This window comes from Pogoniulus pusillus, chromosome 11 (assembly GCF_015220805.1).
Source record: "Pogoniulus pusillus isolate bPogPus1 chromosome 11, bPogPus1.pri, whole genome shotgun sequence".
Classification (NCBI taxonomy): Eukaryota; Metazoa; Chordata; class Aves; order Piciformes; family Lybiidae; genus Pogoniulus; species Pogoniulus pusillus.
Genome location: NC_087274.1, coordinates 1286180 through 1313177, shown reverse-complemented (window position 1 = coordinate 1313177; position 26998 = coordinate 1286180). Strand labels below are relative to the sequence as shown.

General features: G+C 56.5%; 1 protein-coding gene and 1 long non-coding RNA gene across 4 annotated transcripts in view; both read right to left on the bottom strand.

The window, feature by feature from the left end:
- Positions 1-26998, bottom strand: part of STXBP4 (syntaxin binding protein 4) — a 76050-nt gene that overhangs the window by 24380 nt on the left and 24672 nt on the right. For 2 of the 3 annotated variants that reach the window (XM_064150500.1, XM_064150502.1), the window contains exons 12-17: positions 24631-24737; positions 23199-23282; positions 12930-13106; positions 11190-11306; positions 9813-9862; positions 8162-8295 (exon numbers count right to left, since the gene is read on the bottom strand). In XM_064150500.1, coding sequence (XP_064006570.1) covers positions 8162-8295; positions 9813-9862; positions 11190-11306; positions 12930-13106; positions 23199-23282; positions 24631-24737 — 669 coding nt within the window. Of the gene's footprint in view, positions 1-5019; positions 5250-8161; positions 8296-9812; positions 9863-11189; positions 11307-12929; positions 13107-23198; positions 23283-24630; positions 24738-26998 lie in introns of those variants that run through there. The other variant, XM_064150503.1, reaches the window with a different exon arrangement.
- Positions 18417-22995, bottom strand: LOC135179119 (uncharacterized). Its single transcript, XR_010303919.1, has 2 exons — positions 22928-22995; positions 18417-18597 (listed from the first exon to the last, which is right to left on the bottom strand). It is a non-coding gene; the product is annotated as an uncharacterized LOC135179119 (long non-coding RNA).

The window sequence follows — 26998 nt, the reverse complement described above, 5'->3', positions numbered from 1 at the left end:
ATCCAGCCTGGCTTTGAACACCTCCAGGGAGATAATGGAGTGCTGTGTCCAGTTCTGGGCTCCTCCACTGCAGAGAGATGTTGAGGTGCTGGAAGGTGTTTGGAGAAGGGCAGCAAGGCTGGGGGGGGGCCTGGAGCACAGCCCTGTGAGGAGAGGCTGAGGGAGCTGGGGGGGGTGCAGCCTGCAGCAGAGGAGGCTCAGGGCAGAGCTCAGTGCTGCCTGCAGGGAGGCTGTAGCCAGGTGGGGTTGGGCTCTGCTGCCAGGCAGCCAGCAGCAGAAGAAGGGGACACAGCCTCAAGCTGTGCCAGGGCAGGTCTAGGCTGGATGTTGTTAGGAAGTTCCTGGCAGAGAGAGTGATTGGCACTGGAATGGGCTGCCCAGGGAGGTGGTGGAGTGGCTGTGGCTGAAGGTGTTGAGGCCAAGGCTGGCTGGGGCACTTAGTGCCATGGTGTGGTTGGTTGGGCAGGGCTGGGTGCTAGGCTGGGCTGGGTGAGCTTGGAGCTCTCTGCCAGCCTGGCTCAGTCTGTGAGTCTATGATTCTAAGCAGTGTCTGAACACACCCAGCAGAGGGACAGCTCAGGAAGCATTTCCCACCCAGCAAAATTGCTGATGCTGGAGAGTTCTGCCTCCAGTCTCCAGTTAGCAAGAGCAAGCCCAACCTGCAGGGGCAGAGGCACCAAGTCAATTGATCTGCTCACCATGGGGCCCCAGCATGGACTGAACCTGCCCAGGGACTCCTAAAGGTTCTGCTCTTTAACGAAGCCTCGTGCTGGAAATTAACCCAAGGAGGCTGCATGCACCCTGGAGCTCATCTGCATTTGGAGCTACAATGATATCACTTTCTTGGTTTGTTCATGATTAAAATGTTTTGATGGGGAAGCCAGCACAGACAGTGCCTGCTCTGAACCTGACTCACATTCTCTCATTAAAGGGAAGTGAATGGAGAGGGAAGAAATTGCTTTTGTAGCAGCAACAACAGAGCTCTGAAATCTAGGTCACGTTCAAGAGCTGTCTTCAGAGCAGGCTTCAGGCACTCAAAGCTTGCTGGGAAGCTTTGGGAACAACATAGAATGGGGTAGATGGGAAGGGAGCTCAAAGCTCAGCCAGCTCCAACCCCCTGCCATAGGCAGGGACATCTCCCACTAGAACAGGTTGCTCAGGGCCTCAGCCAACCTGGACTTCAGTACTTCCAGGGAGGTTGTGGAGCACAGAAGCACCCAATGTGATCAAAGATCCCATCCTGTGACTCTGTGCTCCACAACCTCCCTGGGCAACCTGTGCCAGGCTCTCACCACCCTCACTGCAGAGAACCCTTTCCTAACACCTAGTCTGAATCTCCCCTCTGCCACTTCAAACCCATTCCTCCTCCTCCTCCTCTCATTCCCAGACCTTGTCAATAGTCCCTCCCCAGCCCTCCTGCAGCCCCCTTCACAGCCTGCAAGGCCACCCCAAGCTCTCCTGGAAGCCTTCTCCTCTCCAGGCTGCAGAGCCCCAACTCTCTCAGCCTGTGCTCAGAGCAGAGCTGCTGCAGCCCTCTCAGCATCTTGGTGGCCTCCTCTGCACTGGCTCCAACCCTTCCATGTGCTGCTTGTGCTGGGGGCTGCACAAGTGCCCCTAGGACTTCCCCCAGGGGAAGGTCTCAACTCCAGAACTCTGCAGGTGAGGTTGCAACAAAACTCTTGACAATTCTTGGATGGATTTTCCTGTTGGAATTAGCACAGCTCCTGGCTCTGAACCACCACACAGGCAATCTGGGAAGCTTACATGGTTGGCAGAAAATTCAAAGCCTTGCAGCAGTCAACAGTGCTGTGGAACCAGCTCTGGCACCCCAGACTGTGCACCCCTGTCAGGCTGTACTGTCTCATCATCCTCACACTGAACAGCTTCTCCTCATCAGCCTCACACTGAACTTCTCCTCCTCAGCTCTACTCTAACCCTGCTCTGCCTCAGCTCCAAAGCTATGACACCAAGCTAGGAGCAGCTGTGGAGCTGTTGGAGGGTAGCAGAGCCCTGCAGAGGGACCTGGCCAGGCTGCATGGGTGGGCAGAGGCCAAGAGGATGAGACTGAACAAGGCCAACATTGCAGCTTCTAGTGCCTGAGAATTTTCCCTGTGGCTTACAAGTCAAAAGTTGTTGATCATGAGAGGAGGCTCAGGACAGAGCTCATTGCTGCCTGCAGCTGCCTGCAGGGAGGCTGTAGCCAGGTGGGGTTGGGCTCTGCTGCCAGTCAGCCAGCAGCAGAACAAGGGGACAGAGGCTCAAGCTGTGCCAGGGCAGGTCTAGGCTGGATGTTAGGAGGAAGTTGTTGTCAGAGAGAGTGATTGGCATTGGAATGGGCTGCCCAGGGAGGTGGTGGAGTGGCCATGGCAGGAGGTGTTGAAGCCAAGCCTGGCTGGGGCACTGAGTGCCATGGTCTGGTTGGTTGGGCAGGGCTGGGTGCTAGGCTGGGCTGGGTGAGCTTGGAGCTCTCTGCCAGCCTGGCTGAGTCTGTGTTCTATGGTGAGAGGCTGGCAGGGGTTGCCCAGGGAGGTGGTTGAGGCCCCATGGCTGGAGGTGTTTGAGGCCAGGCTGGCTGAGGCTGTGGTCAGCCTGCTCTAGGGTAGGGTGTCCCTGGGCATGGCAGGGGGTTGGAGCTGGCTGCTCCTTGTGCTCCCTTCCCACTCTGACTGATCCTATGAAAAGCAACCCAAGCATGAGAAGGTTCTGCACTAGGTTAAGGTCCTGCTCTGGCAGGGGGATGGACTCGATGCTCTCTGGAGGTCCCTTCCAGCTCTTGGGATCCTGTGAGAAGCAGCACTGCTGGCTGCTGCCCACCAGCAGCCTCCACTGCCACCTTTGCAGAGGGAGCACAGAGTAAAGCCCTGAGCAACCCAACCCTTGCCTCAGCAAATGAGCAGCGAGGTGCAAGACCAGGCTCAGGAAGGTGAGAAGGACTTTTCTGGAGGCTGCACTCATGTGGAGACCATTTGAGTGCACTTCAGCACGAGGGCCACACGCCAGAGCCAGGGCTGGCAGCAGGTTAAAGGAACAAGATGGGAGGAAGCAGCTCGAGATGTGCTGCTGGAGCTCCTGCTGAGCCCTTCAATGGCTGCTGCAGCCTGGGATTACAGCAACCAGAGCAAGAGCATGGCTCCGGGGCAGAGAAACAGCAGAGCAAGGAAATCAGCAGTCAAGATGCTTGCAAGCTGCAGGATGCCAGTGCACATTTCTGCCTGCTCTTCTATGGGGAGCTAAGTCTGTCCTGGGGTTAATCAGATTTTGGCCATTACCAAGTGCATCTCTTTTCTAATTCTCTAGCAGAGGCTGGGGGGAAATGCTTGCTCCACTCTGCTGAGCATGATTTGCACCATATGCTCCACTAAGTGCAGCCAGCAACTACTTTTAAACGCTGCACTGCTTTCGTGGAGCCTTCATTATCCTTTGGATGGTGAAAAGCAATTGCATGTCTTCAGGAGATGCTTGTGCTCAACAAAGCAGAAAGGCCTCTCCAGACTCAGTCCCTAAAAATAGCTTCCAGGCTTTCAACAAGATGTAGGAGGAACTTTCCAAGGGATGGGCTTGATTATTCTGTTTATTGTTTCCTTATCTGCATCTGGAGGAACCTGCAGAGGTAAGCACTGGAGAGCAAGTTGGCTTTGGCTGCACTGAGCCCTCACTTGAAGGGTCACCAAGCTGGCTTCACACAGCTCTCCCTCAGCCTCCACAGTCACAGAATCATAGAATCCAGCAGGTTGGAAGAGGGCTCCAAGCTCAGCCAGCCCAACCTAGCACCCAGCCCTGCCCAACCAACCAGACCATGGCACTAAGTGCCCCAGCCAGCCTTGGCTTCAACACCTCCTGCCATGGCCACTCCACCACCTCCCTGGGCAGCCCATTCCAATCTGTGACCTCCAGCTCTCCAAGAATTCATTTGTTTGGATGGAAGATGCAGGAGCTCCCTGCTGAGCTGCCTGAAAGTCCACTGGGTTTGGATGGTGAAGGACAAGAAATTCTTCCCCGTGGCACCTGTGCCTGATGCTGGTTTTCACACACTGGAAGAGAGACTCCCCTCAGGGCTAGCAGCAGAGCTGCTCACAGCTGCTGAGAGTCACTCTTCAATTGCCAGGTGTCCCCCACCAGGCCTGGCAAAGCCAAGAGAAGCAACTCCTGACTCCAGCAGGGTCAGGCTCAGCGAGGAGAACAAACCTCTCTCCATGTGAGATGGTCGAGATGCTCTTGTCACAAACCACAGCAGTTCAGCTGCTGGGTTGCTGAACTGCTGCAAGCAGCCTCTGCAGCCTCTTTAACTCTCCCAGGTCATCAGGATCACAGGCTCAGGAGTTTGGAAGAGGCCTCCAAGCTCAGCCAGCCCAGCCTAGCACCCAGCCCTGCCCAACCAACCAGACCATGGCACTAGGTGCCCCAGACAGGCTTGGCTTCAACACCTCCAGGGATGGTGACTCCACCACCTCCCTGGGCAGCCCATTCCAATGCCAATCACTCTCTCTGACAACAACTTCCTCCTCACATCCAGCCTAGACCTGCCCTGGCACAGCTTGGGTCTGTGTCCCTTGCTCTGTGACTCCAGCTCCCTAAGAATGCCTTGCCAGAGGTCCATGCTGGGACACAGCTCCAGGAGTTAGGGCAGCCTGCAGCCTGTGCTGCCATGCCTCAGGTGTTGGTGAAATGCTACACAGCTCAGAGCCCCTCTGCAAGAAGAGCAAAGCTGACCTGGGGAATCTCTCAGTCAGACTCCAGAGCACTGCAAGCCCAATGCTGTTAAACAGTTCCCCTGCCTTCAGTAGTGCTTTTTTCCCTGAGAGAGAGAGAGAAAGCAGCGAGGTTTAAAGCTCTAATCTGATAGCCAAGCTCCTCAGAGCCAGATTGGGCTGTAATGCTCTCCCAGGCAGAAGGAACTCAGAGGATGACGTTCAATCTTTAAATCCTTCTCTGCAGGCCTATTTTTAGCTCTCAGGTTCACAAAATGGATCCCTGCTGTGGGCTCCAGAGCTTTCTAACACGTAGCTGACCTGCTCCACCCGACACCAGCGCAGGGCTGGACCCAGCCACAGGGAGCACTCAAAGCTGTCCCTGCCTGATTCCCTCTGTAGTGTGACAGCAACACCTCAACGTGACAGAACTCTGCCACTCTTGCTGCTGGATAACCAATTCTCATCTCTCCTGGCCACTGTTAACTCCTTCCACTCCCACCAGCAGCTCTGGAGATGCTTCTGAACAATTCTTGTGTCTTCTTATTTCTCTTTCTCCTCCTAAGAGTGAGGAGAGAAATAAGTGTTGCATAAATGGAAGCAATGTTGCATGGACTGGAGCTTAAGGAGGGCAGATTTAGACTGGAAATTAGGGAGAAATTCTTTCCAGGGAGGGTGGTGAGACCCTGGAATAGGTTGCCCAGGGAGGTTGTGGAGCACAGAAGCACCCAATGTGATCTTTGATCACATTGGGTGCTTCTGTGCTCCACAACCTCCCTGAAGGTGCTCAAGGCCAGGTTTGATGAGCCCTTGGGCAGCCTGCTCTAATTGGAGGTGTCCCTGCAGTGGGGCAGGGCAAGATGAGCTTGGAGGGTCCCTTCTAACCCAAAGCAATCAGAACACAAAAGCATTGTGCTAGCCTGGAGCTGCCCCCCCCCCCCCCCCCCCAGCCACAGCTGTCTCTCAGACTCCCACCTGCAGGCAGCTTCTCACAGCCTCTGCTGATGGCTTAGAGGATGATTCTCAGCAGTGGGAGTAGGTTTGTGTGAAGGACCTGAGGACATGCAAGTTCTCTCCACAGAAAGCTGCTTTCTCTCCCTGCAGCAACGAAATCTCCCTTTAGCTGATGTAAATTCAGCAGAACAACATCTTGGAGATGATCCTTGAGGCCCCTTCCAACCTAAGCCATTCTATGAGTCTACAACAATAGCCACAAGTCAGCCCAGCAGGGTGAAAGCAAGGCCAGCCCTCAGCTGGCATCCAGCAGGGTGAAAGCAAGGCCAGCCCTCAGCTGGCATCCAGCAGGGTGAAAGCAAGGCCAGCCCTCAGCTGGCATCCAGCAGGAGGAGGGTTTGGTCCAGGTGAGGGTTGTTCAGGGATCACCTGGGATTTAAACCCCATCACTTTGAGATGCCCTTGAGGAACAGGATTGGAGCTCTGTAAGAGCTTGAGGTGAACTGGATCAAATGGCTGAAGTAAAGGAGGGGTGTGAAGACTCTGGGGAGAACTTAGAGAAGCCTTCTAGGAGCTCAAGAGGCTACAGGAGAGCAAGGGAGGGACTTCTGACAAGGGCTTGGAGTGACAGGATGAGAGGGAATGGATTGAGGCTGTTCAGAGTCAGGGTGGTGAGACACTGGCAGAGGTTGAGGGTGCTGAGGCACTGACACAGGTTGCCCAGGGAGGTTGTGGAGCACAGAAGCACCCAATGTGATCTTTGATCACATTGGGTGCTTCTGTGCTCCACAACCTCCCTGGAGGTGTTCCAGGCCAGAGCACTGCAAGTCAGGAAATCCTGCTGGGCTGACACGATCTGGAAGCCTTCACATCCCTCACTCTTGGTGCTCCTTTTCTGCTTTGGGTTTTCCAACAATGAAAAATGTCCACTGCAACAACTTCACCTCCTAAGGACAGTGTGGGGAACTGCAGTGACACCAAGGCTGCACTCTCCTCTGGGGCTAGGAAGCATTTATCCTGCAGCTCACACCCGAGTTTAAACACAAATGTCTCCCTCCTTTGCCAATGAACTGATGGCAGGAGCTGAACAGCTCAGGCAGGTTTGTTTCCTCAGGGACTTCAAAACTCACACTGAAAACTCACAGGCTCACAGGGTGTTAGGGGTTGGAAGAGAGGACTGCAGGGTGCAGAGCCGCAGCAGGTACCAGACGTGTGCCAGTCTCACAGCAGGGCTGTTAGCCCTTGGCAGGAAGGGCTGGCAGCTGAGGGTGGAGATGTTGCCTTGCAGCAGGGATTCTCCTGGACCCTCTGCAGGTAAGGCAAAGCAGGGGGCATGGTTTAATGGCTACAGTGGTGTTGAGTTCACAGCTCACAGATGTCAGGGGTTGGAAGGGACCCAAAGAGCTCATCCAGTCCAACCTCCCTGCCAGAGCAGGACCACACAATCCAGCTCAGGGCACACAGGAACACATCCAGACAGGCCTGGAAAGGCTCCAGGGAAGGAGACTCCAGAGCCTCTCTGGGCAGCCTGTGCCAGGGCTCTGGGACCCTTACAGGAAAGAAGTTGCCCCTTGTGCTGAGCTGGAACCTCCTGTGCTGCAGTTTCTGTACTTAATCCTAAGCAATGCTGCTCTGATTTGATCAAAATCTGGAGAGTGCTGCTCATTCTGATGCATCCTTCTCCTCTTGGGAGAGGGATGTGGAGCTGTGTGGTTTGCAGACTAAAAAGATGAAAGCTGAGGGAGAGGCTGAGGGAGCTGGGGGTGTGCAGCCTGCAGCAGAGGAGGCTCAGGGCAGAGCTCATTGCTGCCTGCAGCTGCCTGCAGGGAAGCTGTAGCCAGGTGGGGTTGGGCTCTGCTGCCAGGCAGCCAGCAGGAGAAGAAGGGGAGAGAGGTGAGGCTGAAGCTGTGCCAGGGCAGGTCTAGGCTGGATGTGAGGAGGAAGTTGTTGTCAGAGAGAGTGATTGGCACTGGAATGGGCTGCCCAGGGAGGTGGTGGAGTGGCCATGGCAGGAGGTGTTGAAGCCAAGGCTGGCTGGGGCACTGAGTGCCATGGTCTGGTTGGTTGGGCAGGGCTGGGTGAGCCTGGAGCTCTCTTCCAGCCTGCTTGGTTCTATGAAAGTAATCCAGCTGCAGGGGAAGGTTGTCAGTATGGGAAGGGTGAATTCAGGTGAGGCTTAGGGTCGGGGCTGGCCCTCAGCAGCAGCTTCACCACTCTGAAAGACACTGGACCCTGGAGCCCTCAGCAGCCCAATCCAAACCCAAGCTCTGCTCAGGATTCTCTCCACACATCCTGGGGGGACCTCTCCCCCACGGTGCCTGCTGGCAGAATTAGGCAGCCAGGTGCTGCTGAGCTGGGCTGAAGGCAGAGGCCCTGCAGGCAGAGGGCCCTGCAGGCAGAGGGCACTGCAGGCAGAGGGCACTGCAGGCAGAGGCCCTGCAGGCAGAGGGTACTGCAGGCAGAGGGCACTGCAGGCAGAGGCCCTGCAGGCAGAGGGCACTGCAGGCAGCGTCACTCACACTCCACTTCCATCAGGGCCCGGACAGACTTGGCGAGGTCTCTGGCTTCTGCTGCAAGAGCTGCTGTCAGAGGAGGTCCAACCCTTCCCAGCCGTGCCAGAAAGGCTTTAGCAGGCAGTGTTGTTCTTCTATCACTATGGAAGGAAAACCAGAAGTGATTACTTGGTGGGATCCCAGAATCCTGTCAGCTGGAGAAGCTCTTTAGGTCACCAAGTCCAACCATGCTCTAACTCTGGCAAGCTTGGTGCCAATCCAGGTCCCACTTAGAGGAAGGAGCACTGCAAGGGACCAGTTCTCACCTGCAGCACTGCACTGAGTCCCTTGCAGTGTCCCTTCCTATAATAGCTTTTAAGTGAGTCACTTCCCTGCCACCCACTGAATTCCTGACACTGGGTTTGGAGACAGGGAAGTTGTTTGACTTGGACTTCCTTCCAGCCTCCTCTGTACAGAGCTGCTCCTGAGGCAAACTCCTCAGGGTGAAACTGTTTTGGTCATAGAATGAGACCAAAGTGAGCTACAAAATAGAGGTTTAGTTTGTTTAAAGTAACCACTCCTTGGATAGTCTCACAAATCAGAGTGCAGGTACAGATGTGCAGCCTGCAGAGGAGAAGGCTCCAGGGGCACCTCAGAGCTGCTGCCAGGGCCTGAAGGGAGCCTGCAGGGAGGCTGCAGAGGGACTCGTGCTGAGGGGGTCTGAGCCAGGCCAAGGGGAATGGTTTGGAGCTGAGGCAGAGCAGGGTGAGAGTGGAGCTGAGGGAGAAGTTGTTGAGTGTGAGGGTGGTGAGAGTCTGGCACAGGCTGCCCAGGGAGGCTGTGGCTGCCTCCTGCCTGGGGGTGCTCAAGGGCAGGCTGGATGAGGCCTTGAGCAGCTGAGCCTAGCTGAGAGGTGTCCCTGGGCATGGTAGGGAGGCTGGAGATGATCACAGAATCATAGAATCAGCCAGGCTGGAAGAGAGCTCCAAGCTCAGCCAGCCCAGCCTAGCACCCAGCCCTGCCCAACCAACCAGACCATGGCACTCAGTGCCCCAGCCAGGCTTGGCTTCAACACCTCCAGCCACAGCCACTCCACCATCTCCCTGGGCAGCCCATTCCAATGCCAATCACCCTCTCTGTGGAGAACTTCCATCATCCCTGAGGTCCCTTCCAACCTGAGCCACAGTGACTCTAGCAGTGTGCCCAGGTACTTGATTTAAACTAGAACTGTAGCAGAAGTCAGATGAGTGCACATCTGACCAATGCATCCACATCCCCCTGGACTGAGGAGGATGCAGGATGCCTTGGGACAGTTTAAACAGGACCAAAGAAATCAGCCCTAACCTGCTGCTGAGGTTCACTGCAATTCTAACTAATCCTTGGCACGTTATAATTACTCAATAGAAACATCCAGATAAGCAGAGCTGTGTAATTACTAACTGCTTTAATTTAATTCTGAGGGCTTTAATGAAGCTGTATCCTGAAAGCTCAATTTATAATTCATGCCATTCCCTCCCTTCCAGTGAAATGAAACCCAGAAGCACACAACACAAAGGGGGGAAAAAAGGCAAAAGGAAAAAGAAACAGGAAAAAATGATCCACGAGGCAGTGCCTGGAGGCAGAGTTTGTACATCAGAACCTTCCCATTCCCACACTGACAGCTCTGCCAACTCATTACCTTAAAAGAGTTGAGGAAGCAGAGGTCTCTGAAAGTACTTCATGCACAACCTGTTGGCCAGAGTCAAGAAGTTTGCAGTTTAGAGATCAACACAGTCAAAAGGTTCCATGCTGCAATGTAACTGAAATGAAAGCATTAAAATGCTGCTCTGCTCTGGGGGTGTGGGGGGGAGGTGGTTGTGAGGAGCTTCCAGGCTCTCTCCCAGCAAGCAGCATCAAAGTAAAAAACAAACTATCATAACCTGGCCTTGAACACCTCCAGGGAGGTTGTGGAGCACAGAAGCACCCAAGGTGATCAAAGATCCCATTCTGTGCTTCTGTGCTCCACAACCTCCCTGGGCAGCCTGTGCCAGGCTCTCACCTCCCTCACTGCAGAGAACCCTTTCCTCACAGCCACTTGCAATCTCCCCTCTGACCCTTCAAACCCATTCCTCCTCCTCTCATTCCCAGACCTTGTCAGTAGTCCCTCCCCAGCCCTCCTGCAGCCCCCTTCACAGCCTGCAAGGCCACTCCAAGCTCTCCTGGAAGCCTTCTCCTCTCCAGGCTGCACAGCCCCAACTCTCTCAGCCTGTGCTCAGAGCAGAGCTGCTGCAGCCCTCTCAGCATCTTGGTGGCCTCCTCTGCACTGGCTCCAACCCTTCCATGTGCTGCTTGTGCTGGGGGCTGCAGAAGTGTCCCCAGGACTGCAGGTGGGGTGTGAGGAGAGCAGAGCCAAGGGGCACAATCCCCTCCCCTGCCCTGTGCCCACACTGCTCTGGCTGCAGCCCAGCACAGGGTTGTGTCTGGGCTGCACTCCCACTGCAGGCTCCTGTGGAGCTTTGCATCAGCCCAGACCCCCAGGGCCTGTTCCTCAGGGCTGCTCTCAGCCATTCCCCACCCAGCCTGCAGCTGTGCTTGGCATTGCCCCCACCCAGGTGCAGGACCTTACCCTTGGCCTTGCTGAATGCCCTGAGGTTGGCCTGGGCACAGCTCTGCAGCCTGTGCAGCTCCCTCTGGATGGATCCCTCCCCTCTGGCAGGGTGACTGTGCCACACAGCTTGGTGCCACCTGCAGACTTGCTGAGGGTGCCCTGATTGCTCTGTGCATGGCACTGACAAAGCTGTTACACAACACTGGTGCCAGCAGGGAACCCCTCAGGGGGCCACATGGCACTGGTCTGCAGGTGGACACTGTGCCCTTGTTCACCACTCTCTGCCTGCCACCATCCAGCCTGTTCCTTACCCAGCAGTGCTCCACCCAGCAAGTCTCTGTCTTTCCAGCCTGGTGACCAGGATGCCATGTGGGGCAGACTCAAATGCCTTACTCAGATCCTGGTGATGACATCAATGTCATCAGCTGCTGCATGCCAAATACTGCTGGACACGAAAGGCAAAGTTACCTCCACAAACTGGAGCAGCTTCTCAGCAGCCACCTCGAAGGTCCCCCTGGCCGCCTCGGCCTTGCGCAGCTGGCAGTCCAGCACCGTCACCCTCCTCCTCAGCTCCTGCAGGCCACCCTGGCAGAGAGGGGGGGAAGCTGTTACTAGAACCCTTCTCTCCCCTGCCTCACAGAGGTGCAGGCTGTGAACTGAAGTGGATGTGCGCAGGGCAGTGTCGGCAGGATGGAGCTCAGTGATGCCCCCTGGAAGGACAAGGGGCACCGGGGGCAGGCTGCAGCACAGGAGGTGCCATGGGTACAGGAGGGAAAGCTTGGTCACTGCAGGGGTGCCAGAGCCCTGCAGCAGGCTGCCCAGGGAGGCTGTGGAGCCTCCTTCTATGGAGACATCCCAAAGCCACCTGGATGTGCTCCTGTGTGACCTGCCCTGAGCAATCCTGCTCTAGCAAGGGAGTTGGACTCAAGGATCTTTTGAGGTCCCTTCCAACCTGGAACATTCTCTAACTGCAATCCTGCAAACCTTTCCCATCCTCCTTCCCACACCTCTGCAAAGCTCAGCTGCTCCTGAGGCAGGGATGCTGCATCTGCTGGGAATCAGCTCCCAGACTGCAGTAGCTTTGGGCAAACAGTGTCAAGGTGAAGTGAAACTGGCAGCCAACAACAGTGAGAGGGTTGGAACTTAAGGCAGTTGGAAGTGATTCATGAACGGATCAGACCCAGCAGCCTGGCAGCGACAGCATCTGTCAGCAGGGTGCCACAAACAATAGCCAGGATGGGAACAAACTCACTCCAGCCCTTTACATCTCTCCAGCCTTTGGCCAACACAGCAATCATGGCATATTGTGGAGAAAATGACCCCCCTAGGACTTCTCTCCTGCACTTGTGTAACCTACTGATTGGTCTTACGCATCCCTTTGTGCCCTGCAAACAGCCACAGAGTGCGAGCCCCACTAGAGCCAGTTCTGGAGGCTCCAGGCTGGGAGAGTTGGGGCTGTGCAGCCTGGAGAGGAGAAGGCTCCAGGGAGACCTCAGAGCAGCCTGTCAGGGCCTGAAGGGGGCTCCAGGAGAGCTGGGGAGGGACTTCAGACAGGGGCTGGGAGTGTCAGGACAAGGGGCAATGGCTGGGAAAGGAGAGCTTGGGAGTGGAGACTAGGGAGAAATTCTTCAATGAGGGTGGTAAGACACTGGCACAGGTTGCTCAGGGAGTTGTGGAGCACAGAAGCACCCAATGTGATCTTTGATCACATTGGGTGCTTCTGTGCTCCACAACCTCCCTGGAGATGTTCAGGGCCAGGCTGGATGATCCCCTGAGCACCCTGTGGTGGTGGGAAGTGTCCCTGCCCACTGGATGACCTTTAAGGTCCCTTCCAACCTAAACCATTCTGTGACTATTTGCCCACCAAACACAAAGCTGCAGGTCACTGTGACTCAAACCCCCTTAGCCAGAGTCCTCCCAGCCTCTCTGCTGCATGCCCTGAGTGCTGGAGATGTTGGCACTTCTGCTCCTGACCCCCATCTGCGACCTGCCTGCGGCTGCTGTTTGCTGGATGAGGGCAGCCTCACACACACACACACTTCACGGTGCCCTCACCCCCCTCCTGGCTCTCCCACACGTCTCTCCAGTGACTGAATAATACAAGACAAACAGTGACCTACTTTAGGGAAGCAGATGAAAAGGAACAGGGAAAGAAGGAGCTGGGCAGAGCGTGGGAGCCATGGGAGCTCCGGCGCCGGCTCCGCTTACTCTGTCCTGCCCTGAGCGCTGGCACAGCTGAGCCTTCAGCTCGGCGATTTCGGCTTCCAGCAGCCCAATCACTTCCTCGTAGTCCTGCTCCATGCCCCGAGCCTGCCTCTGTGCAGCTTCTGCCAGGTGAATCCTGCTCCTCAGGGCTCTTGTCTCCTCCACAGCCGCCTTGGCTTCCTGCGGGCGACAGGACCCAGCTGCAGCAGGCAGGGCACAGGCTCAGCTCCGAGGCACTGCCCTGTGCTCTGCAGGGAGAAATGGGAACTGCCCTTGCTGCAGGCAGGGGACAGGGGCAAAGGACTGCAGCCTGAGACTGGGGACGAGGCATCAGAGAACCATGGAATCCAGCAGGCTGGAAGAGAGCTCCAAGCTCACGCAGCCCAACCTATGGGCACAGTGCTTATGGGGGGCACTGACAGCAACGCACCCAGCTCTGCCCCCTGGGGCCCTGCAGCAGCCTGGGCTGCAGCTGTGCAATGCACCACTGGGACTGCAGCTGCTGGGGGGCTCTGCTGGCATTGTAGTGTTCAAGGCCAGGCATTGTAGTGTTCAAGGCCACAATAACCCCAAGCAGCGCTATAGGCTGGGGACTGAGTGGCTGGAGAGCAGCCAGGAGGAAAGGGACCTGGGGGTACTGATAGATAGTAAGCTGAAGATGAGCCAGCAGTGTGCTCAGGTGGCCAAGAGAGCCAATGGCATCCTGGGCTGCATCAGGAACAGTGTGGCCAGCAGGACAAGGGAGGTTATTCTGCCCCTGTACTCAGCACTGCTCAGGCCACACCTTGAGTACTGTGTCCAGTTCTGGGCCCCTCAATTCAAGAAAGATGTTGAGGTACTGGAACATGTCCAGTGAAGGGCAACAAAGCTGGTGAGGGGCCTGGAACACAAATCCTATGAGGAGAGGCTGAGGGAGCTGGGGGTGTTTAGCCTGGAGAAGAGGAGGCTCAGGGGTGATCTTATTACTGTCTACAACTACCTGAAGGGACATTGTAGCCAGGTGGGGGTTGGCCTCTTCTCCCAGGTAACCAGCAGTAGAACAAGGGGACACAGTCTCAAGTTGTGCCAGGGTAGGTATAGGCTGGATGTTAGGAAGAAGTTCTTCACAGAGAGAGTGACTGGCATTGGAATGGGCTGCCCAGGGAGGTGGTGGAGGCACTGTCCCTGGGGGTCTTCAAGCAAAGCCTGGATGAGGCACTTAGTGCCATGGTCTGGTTGACTGGCTAGGGCTGGGTGATAGGTTGGACTGGATGATCTTGGAGGTCTCTTCCAACCTGGTTGATTCTATGATTCTATGATTCTGTGAGCACCCTGGGCTGGTGGAGGTGTCCAGGCACTAAATGGATCACAGAATCACAGGGACTGGAAGGGACCTTGAAAGCTCATCCAGTCCAGCCCCGCTGCCAGAGCAGGATCACCCAGAGCAGACCACACAGGAGAACATCCAGGCAGGGTCTGAGTATATTCAGAGAGGAAGACTCCACTACCCCTCAGGGCAGCCTGTTCCAGGGCTCTGTCACACACAGGCAAAAAAACTTTGGTTCCCTTCCAAGCCCAACCCATTCTGCCACTCTCTGGTCCAGCTGCTGATGTCCAAAGGCAGAACAGGGATTTAGAGATTCTCCTAGGGAAGTCAAACCACAATTCCCAGGGTTTCTGTAAATCTGTCTGACTGGAAGGCTGCAGAGCAGTGCAGCTGCTGCTGCTGCTCTGCCCCACAGTGGCAGAAAAGCACTTTAATGAGCTGGTTCATTTGCTGCTGTGATCATTGCCTGGATTCCCACTCGGGGCAGCGCTCACTCAGCACACCCACGGCTGGCTAAGGCAAGCATCCAGGCCCCTCTGTGCTCAGCAGCAGTGCTGGGCTTGGTTTTCCTGCCCCATTCCTGCTTCTTCTGCTCCAGCACCACAGAAGACAGCTACAGAAAATTTAAACAACCTATGGAAAGCAGAAAATTAAACAGAACAGACTCAGCCAGGCTGGCAGAGAGCTCCAAGCTCACCCAGCCCAGCCTAGCACCCAGCCCTGCCCAACCAACCAGACCATGGCACTAAGTGCCCCAGCCAGGCTTGGCTTCAACACCTCCTGCCACAGCCACTCCACCACCTCCCTGGGCAGCCCATTCCAATGCCAATCACTCTCTCTGCCAGGAACTTCCTCCTCACATCCAGCCTAGACCTGCCCTGGCACAGCTTCAGCCTCTGTCCCCTTCTTCTGCTGCTGGCTGCCTGGCAGCAGAGCCCAACCCCACCTGGCTACAGCCTCCCTGCAGGCAGCTGCAGGCAGCAATGAGCTCTGCCCTGAGCCTCCTCTGCTGCAGGCTGCACACCCCCAGCTCCCTCAGCCTCTCCTCACAGGGCTGTGCTCCAGGCCTCTCCCCAGCCTTGCTGCCCTTCTCTCAGCACCTTCCAGCACCTCAACAGCTCTCTGCAATGGAGGAGCCCAGAACTGGACACAGCACTCCAGGGGTGGCCTGAGCAGTGCTGAGCACAGGGGCACAAGAACCTCCCTTGTCCTGCTGCCCACACTGCTCCTGAGCCAGCCCAGGATGCCATTGGCTCTGCTGCCCACCTGGGCACTGCTGCCTCCTGCTCAGCTCCTCTCTCCCAGCACCCCCAGCTCCCTCTTTGCCTGGCTGCTCTCAGACACTCAGTCCCCAGCCTGTAATGCTGCTTGGGGTTGTTGTGGCCAAAGTGCAGAACCTGCCCTTGGCCTTGTTCAGTCTCATCCCCTTGGCCTCTGCCCACCCATGCAGCCTGGCCAGGTCCCTCTGCAGGGCTCTGCTACCCTCCAACAGCTTCACAGCTGCTCCTAGCTTGGTGTCATCTGCAAACTCTCTGATGCTGGACTCAATCCCCTGCTCCAGGACCATCAACTGGAAAGTTCTTAGCCTGTAATTCAGCTACAGCAGCCCCCAAACGTTGTAAGAGCTGCCTGTGAGGGTACTGCTTGGTTTGTTCTGCTGCCACCAACTCAAGCTAGCTTTGATTTGTACATTCAGGAAGTAAAGGTCTGGAGAAGAGAGGAGTTTCCACCAGGGGCCACAACCCCAACAACCAACCCAACTGCTCCTCAGAAGGGGACCAGAGCAGCTGGCTGGCACCAAACCCAGCAGCCTCAGCAATGTTTCCCCTTAGTTTCCTATCAGTCTGTGGGGAAATTCATTTTGCATCCATATGCTGAGTCACCAAAGTGAAAAGCTTGAAACACAACCCCCCCAGAGCCAGGTAATTCCCTGTAAGGATTCCTCAGGGAAGGACACTTTGGTTACAATCCCAGCCTGAGCCTTCTGGTTTTGTTATAAAGAGATCCTGGCTGGGAGTGGAGCTGAAGGAGAAACGAGGAGGGTAGAGGAGAATTCACACCACGAAGCCACAGCAAAGAGGAAACCATCTGGAAACCAGGCTTAAAATCCCTGTCTCTGGGAAACAGAAGAGACCAAACAGGTCCTGCACCATGAGGGCAGTGGAACACTGGGACAGGTTTCCCAGGCAGGTGGTTGGGGCTGGACAGGGCTCTGGGCAAGCAGATCTAGTTGAGGATGCCCCTGCCCTGCTGAGTGCAGGAGGTTGGACTGGATGAGCTTTGGAGGTCCCTTCCAACCCAAACCATTCTACTTCTGTGGAGGAAATGTCACCCAATACTGCACAGGAGGGCAGTGGAGCTCACTAAGGCAGAGTGGGCTGGTTTCCTCCCTAACTGGGAGCAGTTAGCCCCGTGCAATCAAGGCAGGCTTTCCCTCCAGCTCCTCACCATGTTTTCTTTCTGTAAAATGATCTCCCAGCCTCAGTTCCAGCTGACTTTTACCCTGCATCTCTCAGTCTTAACAGCCAATACCCATTTGAAGCCACAAGTAAGCCAATCTCAGTGACACACATATAGAGGACATCATCTTCCTCCTATTTACAATGGTTTTGCAATCCCAGCCCCGCTTGGAGCTTTGCCAGGGACATTCTGGTCTCCCAGAAAATGAAGCATTAGGAGAAGCAATCACACATGTGGCAAGCACCAAGAGCATCCTGAGGACAGAGCACAGGGGAGTGCTGTGGGTTGGAGGCTTCTGTCAGAGGGACACAGCTGCTGAGACACATTCCCATAACCTTTCCTTTGGCAGCAGGTGTCATTACTGGGCCTTTTGCTTCCTCTTTGGGAAGAGGCTCCTGAGGCATGTGCTGAGGATCAGCTCCCCCTGCAAGCACAGACCCCTCACAGCTCCTTGCTGCTTGTCTGTGCTGCAGCCTGCTGTTGAGCTGGTTTGTGGCTGGCACAGATGAGGCTGAGGGCAGAGCTCATTGCTCTCCACAGCTCCCTGAAAGGAGGCTGCAGTGAGGTGGGGTTGGGCTTTGCTCCCTAGTATCAGGTGAAAAAAGGAGAGGAACTGGCCTGAAATTGTGCCAGGGGAGGCATAGATGGGAGAGGAATAAAAACTGCTGCAAGAGTGGTCAGAGGCTGGCACAGGCTGCCCAGGGAGGTGGTGGAGTCCCCATCCCTGGAGGGGTTTCAGAAACCTGTGGCCATGGTACTTGGGGCATGGTTTAGTGGCCATGGACTGAGTGATCTGCAGCCTCTATGACAAGAGGGCTGTGGAGATGCTGGAGAGTGTCCAGAGCAGGGCCAGGAGGATGCTGAGAGGCTGCAGCAGCTCTGCTGTGAGCACAGCCTGAAAGAGTTGGGGCTGTGCAGGCTGGAGCAGAGGAGGCTCCCAGGGCACCTTCTTGTGGCCTTCCAGCATATGAAGGGGGCTACAAAAAAGCTGGGGAGGGACTTATGAGGCTGTGAGGGAGTGTCAGGAGTGGGGGGAATGGAGCAAAGGTGGAGGTGGGCAGAGTGAGGCTGGAGGTGAGGAGGAAGTTGTTGAGCAGGAGAGTGGTGAAAGCCTGGCAGGGGTTGCCCAGGGAGGTGGTTGAGGCCCCATGGCTGGAGGTGTTTGAGGCCAGGCTGGCTGAGGCTGTGGTCAGGCTGCTCTAGGGTAGGGTGTCCCTGGGCATGGCAGGGGGTTGGAACTGGCTGCTCCTTGTGCTCCCTTCCCACCCTGGCTGATTCTATGATCTGAGAGAGTTTTCACAACCCAAAGCACTCTCTGATTCTACCCCACAGTTGTTGGCACAACTCTCAGAGCAGTACAAGACCTCTGGAAGACCACCAGAACACCTCCTGCACGCTGCCTGGAGCAGCTCCTTTTCCTGGAAAACAAATCAGGCAACACAGGAGCTTCTCAGAAGGGAGGAATCTGCAGAAGGAGAGGCCAAAACAACTGCTCCTGCAGTGAGTATTTTCCTGCCACTGTAAGGAACAACTTCCAGCAGCAAGGAGAGCTGAGCCCTGCTGCCGGTGCAGAGGACGGGTCGGAAGCCTCCAGCAGCAAAGGTATCCTCCAGGACGAGGCTGGAGGTGGGGAAAAGCCTCTTGGAGAGAAAAGTGAGAAGCTGCTGTGGAGCATGACTAATGCAAAGGAGGCCCTGACAAAGGCTGGCATCTTGACAAGGCACAGAGGAATTAGATGGATGGCAGCAGCAGGGTCCTGGGCACAGTGCTGCGGTGCAAAGGAGGCCTTCAGGCCGCCTGCAGATCCAGCATTCATCTCCTCTAATCCGGAGCTGCTTTCCCTCCCCCACGGTGTTGCCAGGAGCCCAAGTGCTGAGCACCAGAGGTGCCCTCCCTGAGGGGCCCCTGCAGTGAAGAGCAGACAGGCAGCAGCCTGCTCCAGCAGCTCCTTCCCCCTCCTGCAACTGCTTGTAGCAAAGGAGGTGCAAAGAAATGGACTCTGCAGCTGGAGGTGCTGCAGAGTCACAGAAGCACCCAGGCTGGAGAAGACCCTCGGGATCACCAAGTCCAGTCCTGATGTACCAGGTGCACCCCTGAACCACATAGAATCATAGGATCAGCCAGGTTGGAAGAGACCTCCAAGCTCATCCAGTCCAACCTAGCACCCAGCCCTAGCCAACCAACCAGACCATGGCACTAAGTGCCCCAGCCAGGCTTTTCTTGAGCACCTCCAGGGATGGTGCCTCCACCACCTCCCTGGGCAGCCCATTCCAATGCCAATCACTCTCTGTGTGAAGAACTTCCTCCTCACATCCAGCCTAGACCTACCCTACAAGCACCACATCCAAACCACCTTCAGATACATCCAGGGCTGGGCACTCCTCCACCTCCCTGGACAGCTCGTTCCAGTCCCTGAGCACTCCTGCTGTGAGCTTTTTGCTCCCTAATGTTTTGCTCCCAGTTACAGCTTGAGGCCATTCCCTCTTCTTCGATCCCTATTCACCTGTGAGCAGAGCCCAGCAGCAACCTCTCCACAACCTCCTGTCAGGTAGCTGTAGACAGCCATGAGGTCTCCCCTTCTGGAAACCAACCAACCCCAGCTCCTTCAGCCACCCTTCCCCAGATTCACTGCCCAGGCCCTTCCCCAGCTTTGTTGCCTTCCCCTGCACCCAGCCCAGCACCTTCACACCTTTCTTGCATTCAGAATCCTGTGGCTATGGCACCTGAGGCCACGGTGGCGTTGGGTTGTTGCTTGGCCTGGGTGATCTCAGAGGGCTTTGCCAACCCCAAATGTGCTCCCTATGATCTACAGAAACAGCTGATGGGAGCCACCAGAAGAGGAAACTGCAGATTGGAGGAGAGAAAGGGATCCTTACAGGTTGCTTTCAAAGTCAGGTACTGTGCCTTGGAGAAATTCAAGTGGCAGGAAGATGTTTTATCTCAGCACCCTTCCAGCACTTAAAAGGGCTGCAGGAGAGCTGGGGAGGGACTTCTGAGCAGGGCTGGGACTGCCAGGATGAGAGGGAATGGCTTGGAGGTGGGAGAGGGGAGATGAAGAGGATGAGATTCTTGAGAGTGAGGGTGGTGAGACACTGGCACAGGCTGCCCAGGGAGGCTGTGGCTGCCTCCTGCCTGGGGGTGCTCAAGGGCAGGCTGGATGAGACCTTGAGCAGCTGAGCCTAGCTGAGAGGTGTCCCTGGGCATGGTGGGGAGGGGGGAGGAGGGGATCCTGGAGAAGATCTGAGAGGTGCCCTCAGCAGTGGCTATCAATGTGTGCAGGTCAGTGCCAGGAGGCTGCAGCCAGGCTCTGCTGGCTGATGCCAGTGCCAGCACAAGGGGCAGTGGTGGAAGCTGAGGTAGAGGAGGTTCCATGTGAACCTGAGGAGGAATTTTTTCCCTGTGAGGATGACAGAGCCCTGGCTGTGGAGTCTCCCTCTCTGGAGACAGCCAAAACCTGCCTGGATGTGTGCACTGGGTGCATTGCAATGTGATCTGCTCTGGGTGGTCCTGCTCTGGCAGGGGGTTGGTCTGGATGAGCTCTGGAGGTCCCTTCCAGCCCCTGACACTGATTCTGTGCTCTCCAATGTCCCTTCCCACCTGAGCCACTCTGTGACCCCGAGGTGACATCAAACACTTGAAGATGCACCCAGTGGAAACAGAACTCAAGGGAAGCCTGCTTGTGCCTCTAAACCAGGCCAGGCAGTGCTGCACTCACACACACCTAGGGCTGCTCTTCCATTTCACTGCGTGGAGCCCTTCCAGCTGCAGTTACTGGCCACAAGTGAGCCTCTGTGCCTGGCGGCTGGTGCAAAGCTGACCCTGCACAGGACAGTGCAGGGAAAAACAAAAGCCTGAGGACCTCATGTGGCAGGAGAAGGACATTTCTGCCCTCCAACCAGCAACACCTTCTGCTCCAAGCCCTTCCCAGCAACTACAGCGGTGGCCTGGGCAGATTCACTCTGATATGGGTCAAGAACTGTCTGCAGGGCTGGGGCCAGAGAGTGGAGGTGAATGGTGCCACATCCATCTGGCAGCTGGCACTGGTGGTGTGCCCCAGGGATCAGTGCTGGGCACAGTCCTGTTCAATGTCTTTACTGATGATCTGGAGCAGGGGATTGAGTCCAGCATCAGAGAATCTGCAGATGACACCAAGCTAGGAGCAGCTGTGGAGCTGTTGGAGGGTAGCAGAGCCCTGCAGAGGGACCTGGCCAGGCTGGATGGGTGGGCAGAGGCCAAGGGGATGAGACTGAACAAGGCCAAGGGCAGGGTTCTGCACTTTGGCCACAACAACCCCAAGCAGCACTGCAGGCTGGGGCCAGAGTGGCTGAGAGCAGCCAGGCAGAGAGGGCCCTGGGGGTGCTGGGAGAGGGAGCTGCAGAGGAGGCAGCAGTGCCCAGGTGGGCAGCAGGACAAGGGAGGTTCTTGTGCCCCTGTGCTCAGCACTGCTCAGGCCACCCCTGGAGTGCTGTGCCCAGTTCTGGCTGTCCAGGGAGGTTGTGGATGCTCCCTCCTTGCCCATGGGCAGGGACACCTCCCACCATCCCAACCTGGCCTTGAACACCTCCAAGGAGGGGGCATCCCCAGCCTCCCTTGGCAGCCTGTTCCAGTGCCTCCCCACCCTCACTGGAGGGAATTTCTTCCTCCTCTCCAGGTCTCAATCTGCTCTTTTCCACCTTCAATCCATTCCCCTTCCTCCTGTCACAGCAGGCTCTTACAAGAAGTCCCTTCCCAGCTCTCAGGTTCTCTTCTACTCAAGGCACAGGAGGGGATAATGAAGGTGCTGAACAACTCCAGAGACCTGAGCAAAGCCACACAGCTGACAGAACTGTAAACTGTGCCTGGCACTGTGCCACCTGATGGAGCAGCCTGCAGGGAATGTGTGCAGCAGAGAAGGAAGGTGGCCAGCTCCTGGGAAGAAGGCAGCTGAGGGCATGGTGCCCAGGAGGAAGAGGAAAGCCTGGGGGTGGGCTCGGGTCTATAAATGAGACTGAAATGTCCCCTTGGAGGCAGGGGCCACAGGGAGGCTGAATGCCCTGGGAACCTGGCTTGCTTCTGCCATAACTACAGTGGAGGAGGAGACAGAGACAGGACATCCCTCACGAAACACTCAGTGCCTTTTTCCTTGCTCAACGCCAAGAGGAACTGTCCAGTGCAGCTCCCTCGAGCAGCCTGTGCTCTCGGGCCTCACACCTGCCTGCCACACAAAGCAGATGGGGACCACCCTGCTGCTGAGAGCAGCAAAGTCACTCCAAGGACACCTCAGACCAGAAAGCTGTTACTGCATCATCACCCAACTGACCTGCCCCAGCTTCTGAGTGGCCTGGAGCACAGCCCTGTGAGGAGAGGCTGAGGGAGCTGGGGGGGTGCAGCCTGCAGCAGAGGAGGCTCAGGGCAGAGCTCATTGCTGCCTGCAGCTGCCTGCAGGGAGGCTGTAGCCAGGTGGGGTTGGGCTCTGCTGCCAAGCAGCCAGCAGCAGAAGAAGGGGACACAGCCTGAAGCTGTGCCAGGGCAGGTCTAGGCTGGATGTTAGGAGGAAGTTGTTGTCAGAGAGAGTGATTGGCACTGGAATGGGCTGCCCAGGGAGGTGGTGGAGTGGCCGTGGCAGGAGGTGTTGAAGCCAAGCCTGGCTGGGGCACTTAGTGCCATGGTCTGGTTGGTTGGGCAGGGCTGGGAGCTCTCTTCCAACCTGGCTGATCCTATTCCTATCCTATAGTAGGTTACCAACACTGCAATGCCAGCAGAGCCCCCCAGCAGCTGCAGCCCCAATGGTGCATTGCACAGCTGCAGCCCAGGCTGCTGCAGGGCCCCGGGGGGCAGAGCTGGGTGCGTTGCTGTCAGTGCCCCCCATAAACACTGTGCCCATTTCCAAACGTGGCTTCTCCTTTTTTACAGCAGTCCTTACCCTGGTCACAGCATCACCAACCAGTGCTAGGTTGGGCTGGATGAGCTTGGAGCTCTCTTCCAGCCTGGGTGCTTCCATGACTCTATGACCTGCATGCTTCCCAGCTCAACTCAGCAGCAGGGATGAAAAAATGACAGCTCAGTGCTCTCCAATTCCAACCAAAGCCTTTCTGGTCATAAAAGGACCCCAGAGAACCCCAACAGAACCACCCTGTGCTGGAAGCAGCTGGAAGCATTGCCTGCAGGGGCACTGGCAGAGGCAGAGGTGCTCCCTTCTCCCTCAGAGAGCAGTGAGAAAGGAGACTGACTCTGTTTTGAAGAGCCTCCAACATACCTGCTTGAGCGTTTGCAGCTCCTGCCTCAGCTGCTCCTGAGAGCTTGCAGATTCAGATAACATCTCCTGGAGAAGAACCACCCAGCAGGAAGGAGGTCAGTGAGCAGTGTGCCCGGGCAGAGCCCAGGGGGCTGCACCCCCCCTCTCAAACCCAACCATGCCGCGGGGGCTCCCTGCTCCACTCCCCACAGCAAACCAACAGCTCACCTGTGCCTGCTCAGGAAGGGATGAGGCTCCCAGGTAACGCCAGAGGAAGCACAAAAGGATTTACCTTCAACCTGCTGACCTCCCTCAAGGCCTGGCTCCGCTCCCGCTCCAGCCGCCCCACGTCCTCCTCCTGCACACCGCCGGCAGCCTGCACAGAGCCAAACCTCAGGGAGCTGCCCCCACCCCCAGCACAGCTGCAGCGGGCCTGGGAACGGGGAGACAGGCTCTGACCCTGGCACAGAGAGCCAAGGAGGCTCTGACCCTGGCACAGAGAGCCAAGGAGGCTCTGACCCCAGCACAGAGAGCCAAGGAGGCTCTGACCCCAGCACAGAGAGCCAAGGAGGCTCTGACCCCCAGCACAGAGAGCCAAGGAGGCTCTGAGCCCCAGCACAAAGAGCCAAGGAGGCTCTGACCCCAGCACAGAGAGCCAAGGAGGCTCTGACCCCGGCACAGAGAGCCAAGGAGGCTCTGACCCCCGGCACAGAGAGCCAAGGAGGCTCTGACCCCGGCACAGAGAGCCAAGGAGGCTCTGAGCCCAGCACAGAGAGCCAAGGAGGCTCTGACCCCGGCACAGAGAGCCAAGGAGGCTCTGACCCCGGCACAGAGAGCCAAGGAGGCTCTGAGCCCCGGCACAAAGAGCCAAGGGGGCTCTGACCCCGGCACAGAGAGCCAAGGAGGCTCTGACCCCGGCACAGAGAGCCAAGGAGGCTCTGAGCCCCAGCACAGAGAGCCAAGGAGGCTCTGACCCCGGCACAGAGAGCCAAGGAGGCTCTGACCCCGGCACAGAGAGCCAAGGAGGCTCTGACCCCGGCACAGAGAGCCAAGGAGGCTCTGACCCCGGCACAGAGAGCCAAGGAGGCTCTGACCCCGGCACAGAGAGCCAAGGAGGCTCTGACCCCCGGCACAAAGAGCCAAGGAGGCTCTGAGCCCCAGCACAGAGAGCCAAGGAGGCTCTGAGCCCCAGCACAAAGAGTTAAGGCAGCTCTGCCCCGGCAGAAAGAGTTAAGGCAGCTCTGCCCCAGGTTATCTTTAAGGGCAGGATTACTTTTCATGGAGTCATTAAGGTCGGAAATGGTCTCCAAGACCACCCCCACGATTGGCATTTCAGTCAATGGATCTGTAGGCACACCCAGAGCCCTGCTCTGCCAGTCCCTGTTTTCTTCAGTGCCTTCATCCAGCCTTTTCCCCTCCTCCCCTTCACTATTTCTTACAGCCAGACGCAGGATGAAGTGGTTTTGGGGCTCGCAGCAGCTCGCTCAGCCCTCACCCAGGCAGCAGCAATCTGCTCCCATTAAGAAAGCTCAGTGCTGGCCACAGCATAATGACAGGAGTTGCTCTCTGCAAAGTAGGTTGCTTGAAACTAGGTTATCTCTGAGCACACACAAACGGAGCTGCTCTGAACATCATCTGCCCCAGCTCTGGAGCAACCTGACACGCACCAAGCTCTGCACTCACCTGCTCCCAGAGCTTCCACACTGCCCCCACACACATTTTACCTGGGAATCCAGCAGGCTGCCAGCTCCATTGGCCCCAGGTGGCTTTTGGGGGTCCTCTGCTGCAGTCAGCTGCACAGAGAACAGCTTCCTTGGCACTTCAGTGAAATCTGGAGGGACAGAATGGGAGGGGTGGGAAGGGACCTCTGGAGATCACTGAGTGCAGCCCTCCTGCCAGGGCAGCTCACACAGGCACAGGTCCAGATGGGGCTTCAAAGTCCCCAGAGAAGACTGCACAGCCTCCCTGGGCAGTCTGCTCCAGAGTCTCACCACCTTCCTACTGAAGAACTTCTTCCTAAGTCCAGTCTAACCCTGCTCTGCCTCAGCTCCAAACCATTCCTGAAAGGAAACCTGCACCTCCTTATCCCACTGCCCCTCACAAAGGCTTGGCCTTAGCAGGGGAGACACAGTCTGGAGGAACAAAGGGCAGTTCTGTATGAAACCCCTGACAGAGACCTGGGGAAGCTGCTCCTGTGGGAAGGTTTAGATGCAAACACCACAGCATCCTGGGGCACTGTGGCTTGGGCTCTGAATGTATTAGGAAGAAACAGCAATTCCCTTCCACGAGGACAGAAAAGTGGAACTGCAAAGGAGGGCTGGTTTGGATGGAAGATGCAGGAGCTCCCTGCTGAGCTACCTGAAAGTCCACTGGGTTTGGATGGTGAAGGACAAGAAATTCTTCCCCGTGGCACCTGTGCCTGGTGCTGGTTTTCACACACTGGAAGAGAGACTCCCCTCAGGGCTAGCAGCAGAGCTGCTCACAGCTGCTGAGAGTCACTCTTCAATTGCCAGGTGTCCCCCACCAAGCCTGGCAAAGCCAAGAGAAGCAACTCCTGACTCCAGCAAACCTCTCTCCATGTGAGATGGTTGAGATGCTCTTGTCATAAACCACAGCAGTTCAGCTGCTGGGTTGTTGAACTGCTCCAAGCAGCCTCTTTAACTCTCCCAGGACAACAGGATCACAGACTCAGGAGTTTGGAAGAGTCCTCCAAGCTCAGCCAGCCCAGCCTAGCACCCAGCCCTGCCCAACCAACCAGACCATGGCACTAAGTGCCCCAGCCAGCCTTGGCTTCAACACCTCCTGCCACAGCCACTCCACCACCTCCCTGGGCAGCCCATTCCAGTGCCAATCACTCTCTCTGACAACAGCTTACCCCTCACATCCAGCCTAGACCTGCCCTGGCACAGCTTGAGCCTGGGTCCCCTTCTGCTGCTGGCTGCCTGGCAGCAGAGCCCAACCCCACCTGGCTACAGCCTCCCTGCAGGCAGCTGCAGGCAGCAATGAGCTCTGCCCTGAGCCTCCTCTGCTGCAGGCTGCACACCCCCAGCTCCCTCAGCCTCTCCTCACAGGGCTCTGCTCCAGGACCCTCCCCAGCCTTGCTGCCCTTCTCCAAACACCTTCCAGCACCTCAGCATCTCTCTGCAGTGGAGGAGCCCAGAACTGGACACAGCATTCCAGGGCTGGCCTGAGCAGTGCTGAGCACAGGGGCAGAAGAACCTCCCTTGTCCTGCTGCCCACACTGCTCCTGAGCCAGCCCAGGATGCCATTGGCTCTGCTGCCCACCTGGGCACTGCTGCCTCCTCTGCAGCTCCTCTCTGCCAGCACCCCCAGGGCCCTCTCTGCCTGGCTGCTCTCAGCCACTCTGGCCCCAGCCTGCACTGCTGCTTGGGGTTGTTGTGGCCAAGTGCTCTCTTTGGGGAGCTCTTTCAGGCTGCAGACCCAATCTTGCAGCTTCTAGGTTGGGCAAATTACTGGTTTTGTTCATCTAATTACTGATTAACTCCTCTGGGGATCTGAACACCCCTGGGGATTTTTAAGGCAGTTATTAAGGACAAAGGACTTTGCTTATTACACTCATCTGTATTCAAGGTTAAATCACATCTGAACAGCTCTCAATTAGAAGGAGAAGTCACAGAGTGTCTCTGGAATAAAAGTGCTGTCAGTGAGAGGGGACTGTGACACAAAGGCCCTTTGAAGTGAGGCTCTTTAATTACTCCCTGTGTCCCTGCACTCATTATCCCCAGTCCTTTCTCTCTCTCTTTCTTCCCCTTTCCCCCTCCCCCCTCCAAAATAGGTTTTCTCCTTGCAGGCACTGAATTGTCTTGGGATTCAACCCACAAATGAACAGCAGCAAGCCCCAAGGCAGCAACTTCAGAACCATTCTAAAGGAACAGTGTCTTTTGGAGGTAATAATTTGTTAATTACCAGAGAAAAAGAAGGATTGGTAGGAACATGGAAACGATAGATAATAACCATTAGCATGTTTGCTGTCAGCCCTGGCTTGCTGCTGCCAATGAAACCATGCTTGGAGGCAAGAACCTTTCTTCTCCTGCACAACAGTAAGCTGGGAGTTCTGAAACTAAGAGCCTG